General features: G+C 38.9%; 1 protein-coding gene across 1 annotated transcript in view; it reads left to right on the top strand.

Annotated features, from left to right (window-relative positions):
• The window catches only part of cdh23 (cadherin-related 23), a 255,630-nt gene that overhangs the window by 135,211 nt on the left and 99,399 nt on the right, over positions 1-21,020 (top strand). The window contains exons 10-13 of the mRNA XM_028468278.1: positions 8,004-8,116; positions 10,200-10,388; positions 18,869-19,018; positions 20,050-20,208. Of these exons, the coding sequence (XP_028324079.1) occupies positions 8,004-8,116; positions 10,200-10,388; positions 18,869-19,018; positions 20,050-20,208 (611 nt within the window). The remainder of the gene's footprint in view (positions 1-8,003; positions 8,117-10,199; positions 10,389-18,868; positions 19,019-20,049; positions 20,209-21,020) is intronic.

Genomic DNA, 21,020 nt, shown 5'->3' with positions numbered 1-21,020 from the left:
TAGAGAATAACAGGAAGTAGGCGAGTGGGCATGAGCGTTTATGAGATATGTGAATAGATCTAAGGTTGTGCTTGTGTGTGTGTTCGTGAATGTGTATAAGAGATAGTGTGTGCCCCCACTTTGGACGAAATCACATCAGAGTTTCTTATTTTCCAGTTCAGTACGATTGGTAATGTGAGAGCCTGGCTAATCCCCAGGAGTCCCACATCATAAAATCAAACTATGCCAGTTAGCATTTCATGGTCACACACACACACACACACACACACATTGATACATTGATAGCGTATGATGGTCATCCACAAGTATAATAATATGCAGATACAAAGTATACAGATATTTGCGTATTTTTGTGCAGCATTAGTCACACCCGGAGGTCCAATTGTAGAATTCTATTAGCAATGAGAATAAATGTAATATTTTTTTCCCCTCAGTGGGCCCCAAGATTCTTTGTCTAATTTCAGCCTGTGTGTTTGGTCAGGCTTGAGATACTGTAGCTGTAGGATTATGGCCGCACAGCAGCATCTTGGGCAGTGATTCACATTCTTTACACCAGATGGATACAGCTAGTGCTTTGCCTACATGAAATGCAGAACAAAAGTCATGTGATGTATGTTTGTGTCTACTCACGTCCTACCAGGTAAGCGCTGCTTTTTTGTTCAGGTAAAGGCCGTGTGTTGTCGTTCTGGATTAGCCACTGAAGCGAACAAGCAATTTTCAGCCATGATAGTCACAGAGACAGTATTCTAGTCTCTGATGTCAACTCCTTCCCCTACATCAAATCCTGTGGTTCTTAGCGAGATCAACTTCAAAACATGTGTTATTGATTAAAAAAACAACAACTCAATTTCAGTCGTTCAAAGCACCTTGATGGTGAATGATGCTATTATCAGAGCATCTTCCAAGACCAAGACAAAACCAGTAGTCGAGACAGAGTCAACACTACGACAAGCTGATATCGAGACAAGACCAAGACCATAGAAATCAATTTTAAAAACCATGACAAGGTTGAACAGATAAAAAGCTTGGCTCTCAAACTTTTTTGGCTCAAGTACCCCCTTTGTCCTACTACAACATTTTGCTCAGAATACTATGAAAAAACCACAATAGAGCATAATGATGGAATGAATATGGAAGCCCATTTCCGCCACTAAAAAAAAAAAAAAAATCACCAAGGGAAGTCATAATTATGAGTTAGAAAGTCATAATTATGAGAAACAAAGTATTAATTATTAGTTAGTAAAGTCATAATTATGAGATAGAAACATTTTTGGTACATCCATCTGTACCCATGGCACTGACCAGAAATCTCCATTTGTTGTTCAATAAACCGTGCTACTTCAGCCACATCAGTTTTATCCTTTCGACGCCAGAGCCTCTTTTTGCTTAGTATCTTTTCAAGGGTGTATTAACTCAGCATATTTCTATGTGAATTTGCAAGCAAACAAAGTATTTCATCATTTGTAAAGCCCCGTCTAAAGTAGTCTTTGATAGTCTTATCAGCCATCTCTCAGTGTCAGCTCACCACATGAACAAGCTGCTGTAAATGTGTTTAAGTATCTCATAATTATGACTTTCTTTCTCATAATTATGACTTTCTATCTCATAATTATGACTTTCTTTCTCATAATTATGACTTTCTATCTCATAATTATGACTTTACTAACTCATAATTATGACTTTCTCATAATTATGACTTTCTTTCTCATAATTATAACTTTGTTTCCCATAATTATGACTTTCCTTGGTGATTTTTTTTTTTTAGTGGCGGAAATGGGATTCCATAAATGAATGAGTGTAGAGAGTAGAATTATTCTTATAGTTTGTTTGTTTCATTTCAGGTCATCTGCCACTTGCTGTGAGACCAAGACTGTCTTGTATTATGTTCTAATCACAATTATTTCTATCACCATTATTATGAATATCATTTTTAACTCAAAATAAACATTATAAAACCCTGTATTTTTAATGCTTGAATTAATTCATTTTCCTTTATCTCCCCATCTCAAGTACCTTTTGTAGTGCCATTGCATACCCCTAGGGGTACACGTAACCCCATTTGAGAAACGCTACATTAGACAGAGAAAAACAGTGTCTGGAATCTTTCAAAACACAAATTGCAAAAATCTTAAATCTTGGCAAATTTGTTCAACTAACTTTTTACAAAAAATACTTCGTTGTATGTTTTTATGAGCCACTGGTAAGTCCAGAGGTGTTTTAGATATCTGAAATTGTGTTATTTGTCAGGTGAATGAGGCCTTAAGTGTTCAGAGGTATTTTTGACCAGACATAAGATGGACTGATGTTCAGGTTTTTGCAGATGTTTACACAAGGCACTCAGAAAGATTTCCAAGGAGGCAGAACAATCGGTGAGCTAACGCTAAATGTTGTAAGTAAGATTACAACATGAATTAATCAGAAACAGTTTCAATCGCTTCTCCTTATTATCACAATAATGAAGTTGAAGTGCTGGTCTCGGCTAGCCTGGAAATCCAGATGGAAATCTATCAGTATTACAGCTAGATCTCAGGTGCTGGTACAGGGGCTGAGTCTGGAATTGTTCCAGGCTAGGTCTCAACTGGTATTGGCAAAACATTCCGAAACTGGGACAAGACCGAGAATAATTGCGCTTGAGTCCTTCAAAATGGGGTCTTGACACTCCTGGGAAGTCATCTACAGCATGGGTCCAATGATGGAATTGCAAGGGGTTCATGAAAAATAAAATATCTTTCAAAAAAAGACCCTTTGGCCTTTTTAGAAAAAGGATTATTTTGGCTCAAATGTGACTGAGACCTATACCTAAACTACAAAGGGCGACATGACTTTGTATCCATACTTCCATCTGTTGCACAAGTTGTGTAATACATATTTCTGAAAAGTACTGTATAAAATTTAGTTTTGCTACTATATCTGAAAGCAACTGCATCTGTTTTGTTACATAATGTTCAGAAAATGCTGCATAAATATGGTGTTGTGTTAGATTACCGCAAGAAGCATACGTATGATTTTTTGAAAGCTCATATTTGCCTTAAAGAGTGAATTAATGCCATAATACAATTTAAAATGCTGTTCCTCACACCTATATTGGATGGGGGGGGGATATGGGTCCGCAGTGTCATTTAAAAAAAATGGAGTGAAAAATAGGGATGTAATGATTAATCGTAAGGCAGTTAAAAATCGATTCATAGGTATCACGGTTGATATCGATTTTCTGAAAATTGAATCGCAGTACTTTTTGAACCAGCAGAGGGCGCCATCCACAAGTGTAGGCGGCGGGCGGAGCCTGCTAATACTTTCTTTCTGGCCGCCTTCTACTCTTAAATATGTTAATAAATGATTCATTACCCCTTAAGCACTGAAAGAATATCTGTAATATTACTTTAATATCTGTAAAAGTCACATTTTTCTATTAGCTCTATCTGCTAGCATAGCATCTCTTCTTCACTGCAAGATATCTGCATGTCAACCGACCACTGTGTTACCAGCGCCCTCTACTGGTCCAAACAAATATGACGTAAATCAGTGCAATCACGGTTTTTTTTTTTTTTTTAAGTCCAATTGTTAAGGCACAAAATACATTTTCAGTTGCACTTTTAAAATAAAAAGAACTATTATGCAGTTTTGCATTGTTTATTATAGAACCAGAATTTAAATTAATAGGCTTCATTTTCATTTGTATTATTCCTTTATTTATTTCATTCAAGATTTATTTTTAGTTAAATTGCATTGTTTTGAATAGTTTATCAAGGGATTCTTTTGACAATGAAAAAAAAAAGGAAAATAGTACAGTATTCTCTAGTTTTTTTTCCAAAAAAAAAACTTTGTCTACAGTCCCATTTTGTAAAATAAATCGTGAGAGAATCGTATCGTGAACCCAGTATCGTGAATCGAATCGTATCGGGAATTGAGTGAATCGTTACATCCCTAGTGAAAAAGGTTTATCACTTACTCTAAAATGCTCACAACATATGTCTTGTCATGTGTACATTCTTTTGCTACAGAGCCATTTTTTCCCAAGCGAACACTTCTAAATGAGTAGAATATACACAGTAGCTTTCATTCCTTTTCTGTTTTCTCTCCATCTCTTGGCCTGAATTCTGCCTAATTACCCGTGGGCTCTGCTCAGTTTGCTGTCCTGTGTTCTCCTCTTGATACCCCCTCTGTGCTCTTTGTTCTGTAGCTTCCCAGTTCACCAATGAGGCCATGTACAGGGCAAAAAGTGTGTAGCATGTGGGAAGTAGGAAACACAGACATGGGTTATTTTTGTTGACCCGAGATCATTGTGCACTGTAGACACCCTGACTGAGCATGTTTCTCTTTGAGATTACTATTGTGTGTCTAAAGATAACACTCATAGTGTGCCACACGGACGCTGGTGCTCTGATGCTGTTAATTTCATGTAGAATGTATGTATTGTTAAAATGAGATGTATCTAAATTATTATATTTAGATAGAAAATAAACATTTGAGTGCAGAAAACAGGAAGTTGATTAGTATTTTGATAGCAACAAGCAGATGTGCTAATCAGCTTTAATAATATTAATTAAAAAATAATAATAATCATAATAATAATAATAATAATAATAATAACTATAATATTTGCACTCAGATTCATATTCAGAATACTTTGTTTCCTGAAGAAAATGCAATTGAGGATGCAGGTGCTGGCCCGCATCACGCTGCATTAGCATTTGCCTAGCATTAGTATTGACCTAGCGTTAGCAATTTGCATTAGCCCAACATTAGCAGAACATTAGCCTATTGTTGGCATTAACCTAGCGTTAGCAATAACCTAGTGTTAGCAATAGCCTAGCATTAGCATTAGCCTAGAATTAGCAGTAGCCTAGCACAGTATAACTTAGCAATAGCATTAACCTTGCATTAGCTAAGCATAAACCTCGTAATAGCTGAACATTAGCAGTAAGGTTGAAAAAAGTTGATACATTTACAAGGATCGCTAAAAAAAAGTTGTTGTTTTTTGTAATGCTGGTGCAGTACATTTGAGTTAGGTATGTGGCATTTGTCAGAAATTTGTATTGTGCAATTTTCCTATTAACAAACGCTTTTTTTTTTTTTTTTTTTAGTTTTATTCTTCATAACGCATGAAAACAAGTGGAACTCAATTTTTAATCATTGTCCGATCAGGCCATTGTGCTACTGGCTGTTAAGAGCTTGTACTTTATTGAAACGTGACTGAATTACACCCAGGTCTACTGATCTGCCAATTCTGACTTTTTCCTGCATCATTTATTGCCTTCAGCTCATCTGATTCCTCCAAAGACATTCACACGGGATGGACTGCCTTTGTCTACCAACTAGACAATGGGTTTTTTCTGGTAGAACACTTCACGTGTGGCAGATGCTACGAAGCCATTCAGTGTGTAAAGTGAGAAATTTTCAGTTTGACTGTGAAAGGATTGGAGACAGTGCTAGACATTGTGGGGTGAGCGGGGCACAGAAGCGTTAACAGTGAAGATGTGATGGCCACTGGGCGTATTTTCATTTGTTGTCTCCATCTGCTGGGAGTAATTAGCAGAAAACAGCTACAGCCACATGACGCTGTGATGTGAGGCAAGGAATTCATCAACCAGAGAGTGTCAAAGACCGTTATGAGAGAGCTGAGAAAGTTAACAAGGATATAATTTGAAAAGGAAGAAAGGGAATAAGGAAATGTGAGAGGAGGACTCTAGTGGGCCAAGGCTATTTTAACCTGTTTAATTGAAGTGAAACGTGAACATGAGGCGCCCCTGAACTTGGTAATGAGAAGTATAGCGTTAATAATTTGAATTTCAGCTCTAGTGAGGAGAGCGTATACTATGACAAAGTTAATGCAATTTATCAGACCACGCAATAGAAACAGCAAAATGACAACACTGCAATTCTGTGTGTTCTCGATTGCAAATATAAACATTATGTTGAAAATTTTACAGCTGAAAAGCATTCATTGAGGGGGTCACCATATCCTGCACCATAACACACAATGTAAACCTTGGTATACGAGGTTACAAAGGCTTTAATCCTAAATCACTGAGGAGCTTTACAATTATATCATTGCTTCCTACAAGTAAGTTATTATGTTCTTGGTTGGATGTGGGACTTGTTTTTGTCTCACTTACATTTAGGGCTGGGCAATATGTACCAATACTCATATCTCAATATTTTTCTCAAAATGGCAATGTACGATATAAATGTTGATCATTTGAATTGAAATGAAATCTGACCCTAATGACATTTCAGGGTTAAATTTGCTGATGCAAAATGCCACACAGGCACATTTAATAACAGTATGTGCCACTTTTGGCTTTTTCTCCGATAAAGGACAGCACGTGTGAGTGAGTTCTGGAATGTGACTTGTTTTGGTGAAGGTCTGGGTTAGGGACACGCACTCAGAAATCCATCTAACTGTGCTTTTAATGCTGTTCTGAGAAGAAGTGAAAGAAGCGACTCCTAAAACAAATGTTTTAAAACAAAATAAGCGATAAACTAGTGATCGACCGATTCATCGGCCATTTTTGCGTGTTTTACGGCATAGGCCGATGCGTACTGCTGCGTTCGCCGATCCACTTTATTAACAGAGCGGCTACTAACTAATGTGTATGCACATTAAAGCGTCATCACACATGCGCACGTGACTTGTGCATTGTGCCCGTGTACCCATTCTAAGTCTATGGAAAATGTAGATCAGACGTGCAGGCGCAGGGTACGCGTTCGTTTACGCGTTCGATAGACTGGTGCGCATGAATTTAGTGTGTGTGTGTGCGCGTGTGTCTCTCCCCCTCTCTGCTTCTCACTCAGCGCTGCGCTGAGAAGAAGTTTTTAAAACTTTCAGAAGCAGTTTACTACTTGTTTGAATATTTATTCCTGTTAATGTTGATGCAATTTAGAACAGAAACTTGAACAGTTTGTTGCTTAATGCGCATCTGACTTCACGTTGTTTTCCTCTGTTAATTTACGTTCTGGGGTTGTGTTGGAATGGACTATTTATTCACTCAATAAACCTGTTAATAAAATATATCTTCCGTCAGGCCAACTTTTGTCAAAGCTATTTTCAGGACAAGAACGAACAGTTCTCTTTCATGATATGTCATGAGATGTCTCACTCTATTTTTTACTTGTTCTTGTTCTACATTCCCTGTTTTTATTATTTGTTAAATATTTTTTACTTGGTGTCGTTCTACCTCACCTTTGATCATTTCAATAAATGTTCCTTTTTTTTAAATTGAGACTTGTACCATTTGTTATCATCATTGTGTAATTTTTATGATATAAATTGAGAGAGCAAAAGTAGTATCGGCTCCAAATATCGGCTCAAGTAAATCAGCTAAGGCTGATGGAAAAAAAATCTGTATCGGCGTCAGCCCTAAAAAACTCATATTGGTCAATCCCTACTGTGAACAAAAATATATATATATATAATATTGTAATTTTCTATATCAGAAAAAAAAAGAAAACTTGATATATCTTGAATCTCGATATATCGCCCAGCTCTACTTGCATACTATAATGTCATTCATGTATATAACAGACAAAAAATGTTCCCAATATGTGCACATTAATAAATCCTGATCATTAAGGACAAAATAGTAGTTGTTGTATCATAATGTGGATATAAATGTTAGATAATCTTTCATGGGAGCCTAATTACTTTTTGACCCCTGCGTCATGTGTTTTCTGCAGTTGTACAGTATACACACATTCACAGTCAAAGTAGAAAAAGTAAGGAAAAGAAGGAACTAGAAACTACTGAAAGAAGACAGAAGCATCTTGTGGGCAGGTTTAAGGTGGCCGATGGGCCTGGGGGCAGGTACAGAAATAAGAAAGACAGCGCTACAGAAGCCCTATTCATATTGAATGATTTGGAGACAGACACAGAGTTCATGCACCTTCTTCCCTTCCAGATGCTTCTCTGCTAATCCCAGGAGTTTGTTGCATTATCCGCAATGCCAGTTTTCATTGTCTCCTAAATTTTCTCACCATCCCTCTCTACCTGTGTATCTCTGTAGGAAACACCAACAGCGTTTTTGCCCTGGACTACATCAGTGGGATGTTGACGGTGAACGGCCAGCTCGACAGAGAAAACCCACTGTACTCAGCTGGATTCACACTCACTGTTAAGGTGAGAGGCTCGGGGTGGAGGGGCTGTCCCCTGCAGAAAAGATTGGAAATCTGTTCTGCTGGTGCATCAACAGCAAGCTTTGGAATGATGGTGTATTAAATCAGTGCAGCGTCTGGATTTGAAATACTTTCAAAAGACATCACCCTGGCATTACTTCACACTGGCTTGCTTGCCTTTGATGTTGATTTGCTTTACATTGGAAGCATATCAAGAGGTCTATGTCACCAATTACACAACAGCATTGATGCCGTGTCAGTATTCATCTGCAAATTATTGATTTGATGAAGTTCTCCCTCAGGATTTTTGATCAGTGAACAGGCAGCTGCCACAAAAACATGGGAAATGTGAGAGAATCAGAAGAGGAAGGAAGGTTTACTCCACCTTAAAGCCAAAGCCTTCTTGTTCTTCACTTTTCATTCCCTTTTTTCCTTCTCTTTGAAACAGGCACAATCTTTGAATCCTCCTGTCACTCCCTTAAGCCCAAAGTCTGTCTCACTTGGCTTTTTGGATGCTCCCATGACATCTAAAGAAGATGCTGTTCCTTTCTTGTCACATCAAATACTTCCTTTGCCACAGCCTTCTAACCTTGTGTCTTTCTTTCACCAATACATGGGCTAAGTGGGCTTCCACACGGTGAAGGGTATGTAATTTAAAAAAATATAACTTTTAGATATAAAAGTTATATTTTTTTAATCTAAAAAAAACCTTAAGATACGTTTAAGGGGGTAAAGGTTTTGTCTCTCTTTTGTTTTTGTCTGTGGTTTTGTTGTTTTGTCTGTTTAATCATTTTGTGTGTTTTTGTTATTTGTTGTGTTCTTGTAATTTTGTGTATTTTCACGTAATTTTCTGCATTTTTGTTGTCAATTTGTGCATTTTTGGGGTCACTCTGTAATTTTGTTGTTGTTTTTCAGTATATTCCCGTCATTTTGCGCAATTTTGTTGACAGTTTGTGTGTCTTTGGAACTATTCCGTAATGTGTTTAGTATGTTTTTGTTGTCATTTTGTTTGTTTAAGCAGCGCTTGCGTCGATCTTTGCAGCCATTTTGTGTTTTATAAGTCATTTTCTGTATTTTTCAAATTTTTTGTTTGTTTTTGTGTATTTTGCTGTTGATTTGTGTATTCTGATGGAGTTTATATTCCTTCCAACTTCTTGAAATACCATTTTTGGGGATTTGTTTTGAAAATTACACTGATGGCCACATGTGGCCCCATGGCCGCCAGTTGCCCATGTCTGGTTTAAGGTTTTATAAACATTAGGTTTATTGTGTATCAAAACTTTTGGAATTTTTCACTTATTTTGCACTATACTTTAAAAGATCAATACAAATCCACCCCGTAGTTAGATTAGATGTGCTGTAGTTAATATTTCAGTATTTATTTTTGATTGAAATAGGTAATTACAAGTAGAAGTGGTAAAATTGCTACGTCGGAAGAAAAATGTCAAATTGTAGTTATAAGATATGGATTTTCGTCCAATGAAATTTTTCTGCTTCCCTCCCTCTTCTACGTTCTTCGTGGCTGCTGCTATTGATTGTGGTGTGCCATCGTAATACAACTAATTTCTCAACTTCACGCAGTTTAGATAGTGCTGCGCATATAGAGGTGGAGGTCAAATGATTCAGGAGGCTAAACTACCTTGATTACCCAGAGACCAGTGTGTTGTTCCTGCCCTGTGTCCTATCGCTGGTGACATTCCTTAATCAATAAAAGACAATGGTGGCCTGCTCTTGCCTCTTTTTTTTTCCAGACAATTTTTTCATTTTAAGGACTCAAGTCTTCAATACAAAGGCAGTCGGAAACGGAGTGTAATTGGGTCCTCACAATGGGACTATTTTCTCATTGTGTTCATGTGTGTGGATGTGTGTGTACATGTGCTGGCCTTCTCTTGGCCTCACTTTGAGCTTATTTCTATCACTGTCCACCTTTTGATCCAATAAATGAACAGCTGTAAATACCCGGTGAGATTGCGTGCTGACCACTTCTGTCCTGACAGACATTTTCACTCAAATCAAACACATCTCATGTCTCTCTGTCTCTCCCTCTCTCTTCTTCTTTTATTGTCATTTCCTGTGCTCCCTACAAGGCAACAGAGTTGAAAGAGGACCGCAGTCCTTCAAAAGCTACAGTGATGACTACATTCACCATCTTGTTAATTGACAAGAATGACAACGCTCCAAAGTTCAATAGTTCAGAGTACAGGGTCCGCATCACTGAACTCGCCCAGGTGGGCTTTGCCCTGCCGCTCTTCATCCAGGCCGAAGACAAGGATGAGGTTTGTGATTATTCTCTACATTTGATCTTCATAATCACTTTGATCCTGAAAGTTTTACATGTTTTTTTTTTTTTTCTTATTTTAAATACTGGATCTTGATCATGGGCTTTTAAATAAGTCTAGACAGTGTTTTGAATACACAGTGATCAGTGTTTAGAAATCAAGCTGCACAAATAAACAATCATATTTCTCATTTGTAAAAAAAAAATAACCCCAGATATCAGCAGGTCAGGACTATGACATCTCTATTTTCATCTGGCCTTTGTTGTTTTTTCTATTTTCCCAGATGTGTAAACTAGGTTTCAGTAAGGATCACTTTCGTGAAATAGCTTTATTTAGCATGCATTTCGGTTTTGGCGGTAAGGCTCTGTTTTGGGAATAAAGGAGCAAAGGAGCTCCAATTTGCTTTTCATTGAGCTACATGGAGAGGCATAAGCAGAGAGAGCGGTCAGTATGACCCCCCCCTGGAACAGAAGCACAGATGTTTAGATGGCAACAACATACATTGTTTAATTAGACAGAAGAGGAGGAGCTGGGGTAAGAGTGGGTTGCAAGGCGTTTGCAGATGAAGCATGCTGAAGTAGGTGTGTTGCCATGGTATAAATGCAGCGCTGATACAGACTCTATCCAATGAGAAACATGGAACATGATCAGCTGAATGATTAACTGATTAGTTGATGGATGCTGTCAGTTGTTAACAGCTACTGACAGGTATAGGGACTGCACTATCTTGACTTCCTGAACTAAAGCAATGCTCAATTTCCTGTTTAATGATTAAAATCATTGGTTGTCATTAATGTTTTCAAAACATATCTACTCTTAAATCCTGTTTGTTAGAGACAAGCTGCACAGCTGGTTCTATGGGGTCAGGTTATGGTCAAATGTTTTGTTTATGAACACTTAAAATGTGTACGAATCAGTTGCATTTGTGGATTTTATTTATGTGGACACAAATCTCATTCCTGTGAATTCAGAGCTGACATAATAAACTACTTCCAAAATTATGTCACAAGGTCCCAGACATTATGTGTCGATTGGAGACCTGCAATGCCAATGTTTCAACCAGTGTTGGCAGTAATGCGTCAAAATAGTGCATGTCAACCGCTGTTTAAAACGAGATGTAGAAGGAGAATCGACTTTGTTACATGCTTTTTGCACAATATTATAGTGTTTGCACTAAAGTGAATTGACATGTTTAATTGTTCCTCTATGTTTTCTTTTTCCAATACGGTTGGCATCCAGCATTTTGATGCATTACTGCCACGTTTGGTCAAAACCAGATATGCAGTATTTGCATTATTCAATCAACTATGCCTGTGACTTTGTGACCTATCGTAATGTTGACAATAATGTATCTGATTTATATCAACAGGAATGAGATTTGTATCCAATAAAATCCACAAATACAACTGAGATTCAGGTTCACAAATTTCACGTGTGCACATAGAAAACTTTTGAAAGTAAACTTACCCCGTATACACTTCCTTTGCAGAAAAAGACACGGTTGCATGTCAAAACCCACATACAAGCTCTTCCCCAACATTTGCCCAGAGTGTCGCCACGGATCCCACACAAACATAGGGAGAACTTGCAAATTCAGCACAGAATTTTGTCATCAATTGAACTACTTCTGCCTTCTTACTGGGTGGTTAAAGGTGCAGTCTGTCACTCTCAGATCTCTCTCTCCCCTTCCCTCCCCGCTGCTCTCTTGCCCTGCCTCCAAACAGTCCAAAGTCCCTCCCTCAGAGGAGCTAACAAGCTAACGTCAGTCCAACAGCAAAGCAACATCACAGTAATACAACATGCTCTGTTAAAAGCATATTACTGCAGCACTTCTCTCTCTCTCTATGTGCACACACCTCAGCAGCAGCAGCAGCAACAACACAGTGTTACTTACAGCAGCCCAAACAGAGGCTGCTGCACGCATATGAACAACACATGCACTACAGAGTTCTCGTGTAACAATTACAAATCAAACATAATGTAAATCAAGCAGCAGGAATTACTTTTCAGGCAGAAAAATCACCAATTCGGCGCTCGGGGAAGGATGTGGGGACTGTGAGCAACAGCTGTCAGACAGCCCATAAAACACAACGCTCTGATTGGTTCTTTTTGCTCAGTCACAGTGCATTCTGGCAATCTGCCAAAGGCTGCAGGAGCAGCAGGGGGGACTCAATGAGCCTGTTTTTTTCACACAAACTACTAGTTTCATGTAAAGCTGTCCTTATGTAGTGACAGCTTTAGCAAATATGACAAAAAGTCTCCAAAAGTGTGTAGCATTAATTCTCATTGTACAAGGGCCTTCTGAGTTGTTTGTCAGCTGCCTTTAGCTTTACTATCTGCGCACTGTGGTGACACACAGTCGCTCAATCTCACAGCAAGACACACACCGATACAAGACATCGCTGTGCCTCCCACCCATCTATACCTCCACCTCACATGCTAGCTCACACCAGTTCATTGGACTCGACTACAATTTAATTTGCTCTGGAAGAGTTAGGATAGAGCATCAAATTATACATAACGAGGAAAATCAATCACCTGGGGTGAAGATAAGCCGAAAGCTAGTCAGCGCTGATTGATTCAGGCAGAGCAGCCGCCGGGGTAGAATTTGACAGATAACTGCAAGTCAAGTGGTTTGGAAAAAAAAAAAAAGGTGTATGGTAACGAGAGACAGAGAAGCAAAGAGGAGAAGAGTAAATGTTTGTACAGAAGGTAGTGTGAAAAAGAGCAACACTTGAAGCCTGAATAATTATCAAATCAGCCATAAATTGAGGGAAGAATTGTCAGGAGAGACAAAAACGACCTCAAGGAGCAATAGCAGGACAATTGAGCAGCAGGTCTCACTGTTCTTTCCGGAGAGAGTTGGTCTGCTTGTGTTCTAGCAATGCTGGTGAGCAGAGAGGGAAAGTTACACACATGGTGTGACGACCTCTCAAGCCGACACCAGGCTTGGTATAAAAGGATTCTCTGAAGGTTAGCACCATCATTATACCAGTAACAGTGACAGCTCTTAGTCAAGGACAGGAATGCTCTTTACAAATGTTTATTGCTCACTCAGAGATGGTCACATGTACCAAAACCAACGCTCTTGAAAGCTTTTACAGTCAATCCAGTACATTAGCCGACACAGGGCAAACATTCATCATTGATAGTAAAACAAAATTATTCCAGTGAGACCAAAAAATATCTCACCTGTCTAAAAAAGGGAAAAGATTAAATGCACTTGAGTGCAGATGCAAAAAGCAGTTGCTCAGAGGATAAAGCAGCTTGTCCAGTATCAGATGGGTCGGAGGGCTTTTGGGTGCAAATTCGTTTCCACAATTTTAAAGAAAGTAAAGGTTACTTCCGCAAATATGGTGTGGAAGAATAATAGCATAATCATGCCAATTGGCTTTAAATATCCAAGCCATTATTTCATCCTCTAAGAGTGCATGCAATTGTCGATACACACACTTGTTCATTTTTCCATGTCAGGGTTTGTCATCACGTCTAAAACGCTCTCTCTCTTTCTTCCCTCCTCTTCATATCCTCTTCTGCTCGGCTTGTTGTGTCTTTAAAACTCCTGCTGTTGGAACTTGTCACTGAACTTTGTGGCAGTTGAGTCTGACAGGATGCTTTTATTGGGAGCTTCTAAAGGCAGAAATAAATGGACGGGCAATTACGTTTATGGGCAGTTTGAGGTGACATCCCTGCATATTGGATGGTCTTTTGAATAGGAGTCATCAAGCATGATGGTTCTCCCAGAGATGAAAACAAAAACAAAGGGGTTATTTCGAGTGGCAGCATAATGCCAATCGGCCACCCCACCCATCTTCCTCTGTCTGACACAATAGCAGCATGATTGGTCTCCCTTTAAATACCTGGACAGGAAGAAACAAGTGCAGATGAGACAAGAGATCTGGGCCTCTTTTCCCTTCCTAGCTGAGCAGCGCTGCACGTACAGTGTACCTAGTGGCCAAGTCAAGTAAATATTCAAGGTGAGGACAGAAGGTGCGATCACCCTGAAGGACAGGCAGGGCAGTATTGTGCACAGGATTGCACTGACTTCATTCTCCCAGGTTGTCATTGTAAATGACAACTAGTTCTCAAGTTACCTTGCCTGGTAAAATCAAGGTAAAATAAAAACAGTTGCATCAAATTCTGTCATTATTCAAGAACGTGGTTAAGTAAGTAGACCTGCCAGACAGGCTGCAATCCTCAATAAAAGCTAATTTAGCCACCGTGCACCAGGCCGGTGCCAATCCATGAACCATTAGTGCTGGGCTGAGTTGCGTTGGGTTGAAGAGATATTCACAGATTCCATGTTCTTGCATTTAAGTCTTGCTGTTTGGGTATTGGCAGGGCACTCTCTGTACTAAGGGTAGCGCAATGAAGGTGCTGCTGAGCTTGTCTCTGTGACGGAGAGGGCAGCTCTGTGGTGTATTCTATGTGTTGCAATAGGTGCAGAAAGGTGTACTTAGTGCTATTGTCGCGTTTTGATTGGGGGCTGTCGGTGCTGTCATTTAAGGTCTGTGGATCTCTGACTTGGCGTGGTTTAGGTGCTCAGCCTGGTATCAGTTCAGGTGCTGGCCCGAGGCAAAGTTGTTCTACTTTTAATGAATTCATTTCAAGATGTTGACTCAAGCAGGACGATATCCCAACTTTACCTTTTTTTGCTCTCTCCCTTATTCTCGCCTGAAGCTGTTCTGCGTAAAGCTGACTATTAACACCTGCCTTTGAAATATTAGTGTGTTCTACACACTGTAGAAAAATAGAGTCTTTGTTACCGTATGTGTTAAACTTAACAACTGTGAACATCAGTTGAGAGATAAGGCTTAATTTGCTTGGACACTACAGGCTGACGCGGACCCCTGCTGCTGAGCCACAGGACTTTAGTTGGACTGAACTGCAAGGCAACCAAACCTGATTTACAGGGAAACACCTAAAACAGCGCAGGGAGCAAAACACTAATTGGAGAAAGTTAATTTTTACTCATTTAAAATATTACTAATTGTATTATCAACATCTCAAATGGCGTAAGGCCTATATCTAAGTCCATAGAACTGGTTGATACACTAAGATAATCATTGTATGCTAAAGTTACATGGAAATGTTATGAGACCCTAATGACTTCTTGTGGCTAAAACAAAAAAACCTTGTATAAATAAAACCAAACAAGGTACAAACTTTGGCTTATTTAAAGAGTAACTAAACCTCAAACGCACTTTTTCTTTGCTGAATACATATGTATTTGAGTATTAAGTAGTGCTGTTGATTGATCCTAGTCCAACTTTTCACATTTTAGTAAAAATATTTTATTGTTGCATATTTAGTTATAAAATGTCAGAGTTACTGCCCTCTCAGGGTTTAGACAGACAGATTATGGTGACCATCGAGCGTTATCAACTTTCACTGTTGGCCCCGCCCCTCCTATAAAAGCTGAGAGGAGTTAGGAGGGTTTCCTCCAATCACAGGGCTGTAGTCAACCAAGGAAATTGTTGGTCGGCCAAGACTATGGCACACGGAGTGATTAGTCGACCAAAAAAAAAAAACAAAAATTGAATGAACAGGTGAGGACGAGGAGAAAGAAAAAGAGAGACAAATTTTTAGTTTTGGCGTTTTGTGGCTTTTAGTGGTAAGCCTGCTTTTATTAATAAACGACTGTTAATGTCAACATTAGATCAGCGCACGGGGAAACAAACGCTCGTCAAACACAGGTGTGCAGTGCGCGCCACAGTGCCAGAGACAGCAGTGGATCTATTTACATAATCCACGTATCAAATATGAGGATGATCCATGTTCTTGTGCAGAAAAAAGACTGATTCAATAGTGGTTCAAGCCTGTCTTAATTTGTTCCCTCTCTGTTCCGATCAGAGCAGAGAGCAACACTTTTTTTTTTTTTGCAGCCATCACTCACTCACACAGCTGTTGCTGGAAATAGAATCATGTTTAAGCATTATATAATTTATATTTGATATTTAATCCTTATCACCTAAATAAGTGCATTGCATTTTTTTTTAATTTATTTTAAACGGTATTGAAACTGATACCATTTCTGGTCGACCAATGAAAATCTTGTTTAACCACGACGGCATCAACGAATTAGTCGACTACACGACCAAATTTGGCAACCCTAATCCTCAGTGAGCATTGATTGACATTTTTATCGCAGAAGTCTAATGCGCTGCAATGCGGTGATGTTTTTGACTCTGTGCTTCTATAAGGAGACGATTCTGGTCTAATCACAGGGTTCATCAAGCTGTGTGTATGCACAGACACATCATGAGTGTATTCCCGTCTGTCTCTGCATGTGCGCGGACATGCGTTTACTTCTCATTGATGTGTATCTTACTGCTCCAGGAGCCCCGCCCATAATCAAGGCATTTTTTTGAATTCCCCCCTAATGGTAGGTCAGCAGAAGGCAGGGGTTTAGTTACTCTTTATAGGAAGACAACCAGGCACCTTGTGTTCCCTAACCTGTAATGCAGTAAGGAAAGCAGATAAAACCCTGTCTTTAATACAGCTCATTCTGTTATTTTGAAATTCCTATTGTATTACAAATAAGTTAACGCATTGCTCTTTGCCCAGCAGTGCCTTACCAACTATGCACCTTATTATGATATGAATGAGTGACTAAACTCATAGCCTTCTCATCCATGAAATGTGAAATGAATCCTGCTTGGAAAAACAAAAAATAGTTTCTTTTAGGCACAACTGAAAATGCCAAGCTTGTGCGTTTATTTAAAATGAGGGTGATGTGCTTTTTACCGATATGTATTAAATCATCCATAACCATGACTCAGCAGTAGCTTTAGACTTATGGGCCTGTGACGTTCTGGTGATTGCCTGATAGAAATTCATGTGTCAAACATGTTGGATCACTGTTGTAATTACTAACCAGCCAGTGTCACATTTGTTAATAAGCCTTTTCACACTCTGCAGCTGTGCATGCGTGTCCTGGGGGGTCACAGGTTGAGAGGGATATACATAAACATCAACAAGCTTGTTAGCTCTGTTGATATTTCACCTAACAATGTTTGTAATTGTATTATTTAGTGTTTTAATAGTGTTTATATTATTCATATTAAACATATTCGGGGGGGGGCAGGGTTTGCCACTTTTGGCTCAATCTGAATACTTTTAAATGCAGATGGGAGCAGCTTAGCAGCGGGAAGCAAGGGCAGTCCCCTCGCTTCCACACAGGTGACCCCTGGTGCAGGAAAACATATCCAAGCACTTTTGTAAAACTGATGGGAGAAACAGTATCAAAGCGACAGATCTCCTCTGCTTCCACGCACCTTCTCACAAGCTTTTTACTTATGATTGTTATGTCTTTTCTGTATTTACCTTTATTGGTGTTAGTTTCTTTTTTGACTTGTGTAGTTGTTTTGCCAACTGTAAGGTGTATTTGAGTTTTTGAAAAGCACTTATAAATAAAATGTATCATTATTATTGATGGGACAAGCGAGGTTTCCGAGCATGAAAAGGACAGTATGAGTTCTTACTTTGAAAAGGTAAGTTTACGAGGTACAACATTCACTAACCAGGTCCATGGTTATTCTTATTAAGCTATTATTTTAATTCAATTTACAAATTTGAAGGAAGTGCACAAGGTGGACAGGCTGTTAGTGAAACAGCACTGATCAGCTGGAAAGCCAGGAAAAACCAGAATTTTCTGCTCGTGTGCAGCATTAGCTTTAGCAGCTAACTTGAAATTTCTACTTTGGAGAACAATACTATGTTTCCATAAAAACAATATTTCAGGTAATCAACGCTCCACCGGGAAAAATTATTTAAATCTCTGTCAGACTCGCTAGCTACACCGTCAGCCAAGGCGAGTTTATACCTCTTGACCTTTGACCTCATGCTCGAGGACTGAACGAGAGCGAGATTTGATCCGAAAGGGTGAAAAGGCTTATAGAATGTGAAGCAGCAGGCTAACTTACCCTAACATGTGTTTTATATAGTTGGATTGCCTAGTCTGTGGTTCGGTTATTTCAAGAGTGTTTTCCAGAATAATATAACCCCTCCCTGATGCATGGTTTTACTGGTTTTACTAAACTAAGAATTACTTTCCTTTGAAGGTTTTTGACATCAAGCTATGCACAACAAACACTAGACTGGCATGTGGACCAAGAGCACATCAAACAAAAACCTGTGATAAAATGAAGCAATACAATTTCAAATCTTTACTTTTCTTTGTCTAACAACATAAAATCTCCCACTTCTCTTCATTTGCACACCTGGGAAATCACAGCCTTCATCACTTTAACATTTCTATATTTCATATCACAGAAAAGCAAAAATCAGATCAAAACAGCATACTGATTATTGCTACCTGAACAAAAGCCATGATTGTAATGACAATTTCTGGTACAATGGCCATTTTAAAGTTGCCACAGTTTATATCCCTGCTGGACATCACCAACTTCTAAAAACTTCTTATTTTGTTCTAGAATTGCTTGGCCTTACTTTTGTCTTGTCCTTTTCTGCGACAGGGGGTCAACAGCATGTTCCAGGTGTTTCTGACTGGAAACAATTCAGAGTACTTTACCATTTCGCCCACAGCAGTGCAGGGGCGGGCTGACATCAGGATGAGGGTCGCCATGCCTCTGGACTATGAAAACATTCGCAGCTACAGCTTTTCAGTGAGTTGATTCTGGTCACTGCGCATGTCACATGGAGTCATTGGCCATTATGAGACGATTTTTTATTTATTTTTCTAATTTGTTTTCGTTTTATTGTACATTTATTATGTGTATATGGTCTTGTCCTTTTTCTCTTTTCTTATTGTCTTACCAACATTTACCTTTTGATCCAATCTTTATGAAGGACATTTTTGATACTGGGGTGTAAACCTTAACTTTGTCTCAGAATTATAGAAGTGTTTTAAACATTCAAATTTAACTTGACTCTAACCAAATACAAATCTTTTGCACAGTAAAGTACAGTAACACAATTTGTATGAATTTGTTTATTAGAATTACTCTGTTATATTTGGTTATTTTGCTGTTTGTTCTGCTGATTTAGATAAAATAACAGGAAATCATTGGACAGAACGTCATGTAACCAACATTGTGCACATTGAACGAACAACTATAGTAATCTGATAATACATTATATGGCAGAAAAATCTGTTTCCTCTACACAAGACACAGCTCTTCTGCCAATATTTGTTAAGAAGCCAGATGCTCACTGAAGAGCCCAAAGTCATTTTCAATCAAGTACATGTTCAATAGATCTCTTTGGTAAAGAGATACAGAGAAGAAATTAAAGATTCCAGCTTTTCCTCAATGTTGTTGTGGCGAGCATCTACAGTGTCCGTCTTTGAGGCTGCCCTTGATCAAATTCTGTTAAGAACAAGATGGAAAGCAGCTTCATTATGTTTCTCTTTGCTTGTTTTTTATTTGTTCGGACACATGGCACAGTCACACTGAGACTATATCTCTTTTCAACCCTGCAGAGTAGTTTGAACACTGAAATTGGTATTTTGTCACCTCACTTTACCCTTGAGTACTTTACGAAACCAGTGGGCACCCTCCACTGTGTGTGATCGAAGAGCTCTGAATTTTAAACAAATTGCTTCAATAGCAAATCCAAACAACACACTGCGGCAGAAAATGTCACTTAAGCTTTTTCCAAGCAAATATTTATAACTTTATTGTTGTTTTGTCCTCAGCTTTATGCCAATGAGTCTATGTCTGACCACGTGGGATTTGCCCGCGTCTTCATTGAACTAATCAATGAGAACGATAACAGGCCCATCTTCAGCAGACCGCTTTATAACATCAGCCTGCCTGAAAATACGCCGCCGGGTACATCACTGCTGCGCATCCTGGTGAGTACCAATGTGACACCGCAAATATCTGTTCAAAGGTTGATTCAACAGGAATCCAAGCAGAGTATAATGAAACTATCCTTTTTACAAAGCGTGTTTATGAGGTTGGAAGTGTTTGTTTAGCCAGTGACAAAAAGCAATGATTGATTGTAACACGGGCAACTCCAGATCACCATTGTAGTGAGGCTGAGGTTTTATTTACAGCCATCAATTATTAAAGGGGCAGCGTTATGAAAAATTCACTTTATAATGGTTTTGCTACAGAGATATAGATTCATTTAGCCTCATTTAGGGCCAAAGTTGAAAAAGTTGTATTTCCTCCCTCCCTTGTTATTCTACATTTTGTAAAAAGTCAGCTCCAAATGGGCGAGTTGGATTTTTCTCATGTTGTGACATCACAACATGGAAACTCCTCCCCCTGACAATCCTGGCTCCTCCTACCCTATAAGAATGTAAGCTTCTCCTTCTCAAACTACCTCACAGCTGAAACAAACACTGCGGTTTAATATAGAATATAATTATATTTTATTGTCATATATGTAAAGCTATATATACAACATTATTCTCTGCATTTAACCCCTCCCTGAGGAGCAGTGGGCTGCCACAGTGTAGGGCCCAGGGAGTAGTACCACTTTTAGTAGCAGTTATATTGCTTCGTATTGCCTTTGACATGATCTGACGTGTTTGTGACCCAATGCGACGCAGCGATTGGACAAAACAAATTATTATCACCTTAAATGCACTATTCATGTAGTTCGGAGAGGAGAGGAGTACACGAAAGTGACTTAGCAGCATAACACTCCGGTGAGTGT

Source organism: Gouania willdenowi, chromosome 15 (genome assembly GCF_900634775.1).
Source record: "Gouania willdenowi chromosome 15, fGouWil2.1, whole genome shotgun sequence".
NCBI classification, from domain to species: Eukaryota; Metazoa; Chordata; class Actinopteri; order Blenniiformes; family Gobiesocidae; genus Gouania; species Gouania willdenowi.
This window is presented reverse-complemented; position numbering and strand designations above follow the sequence as displayed.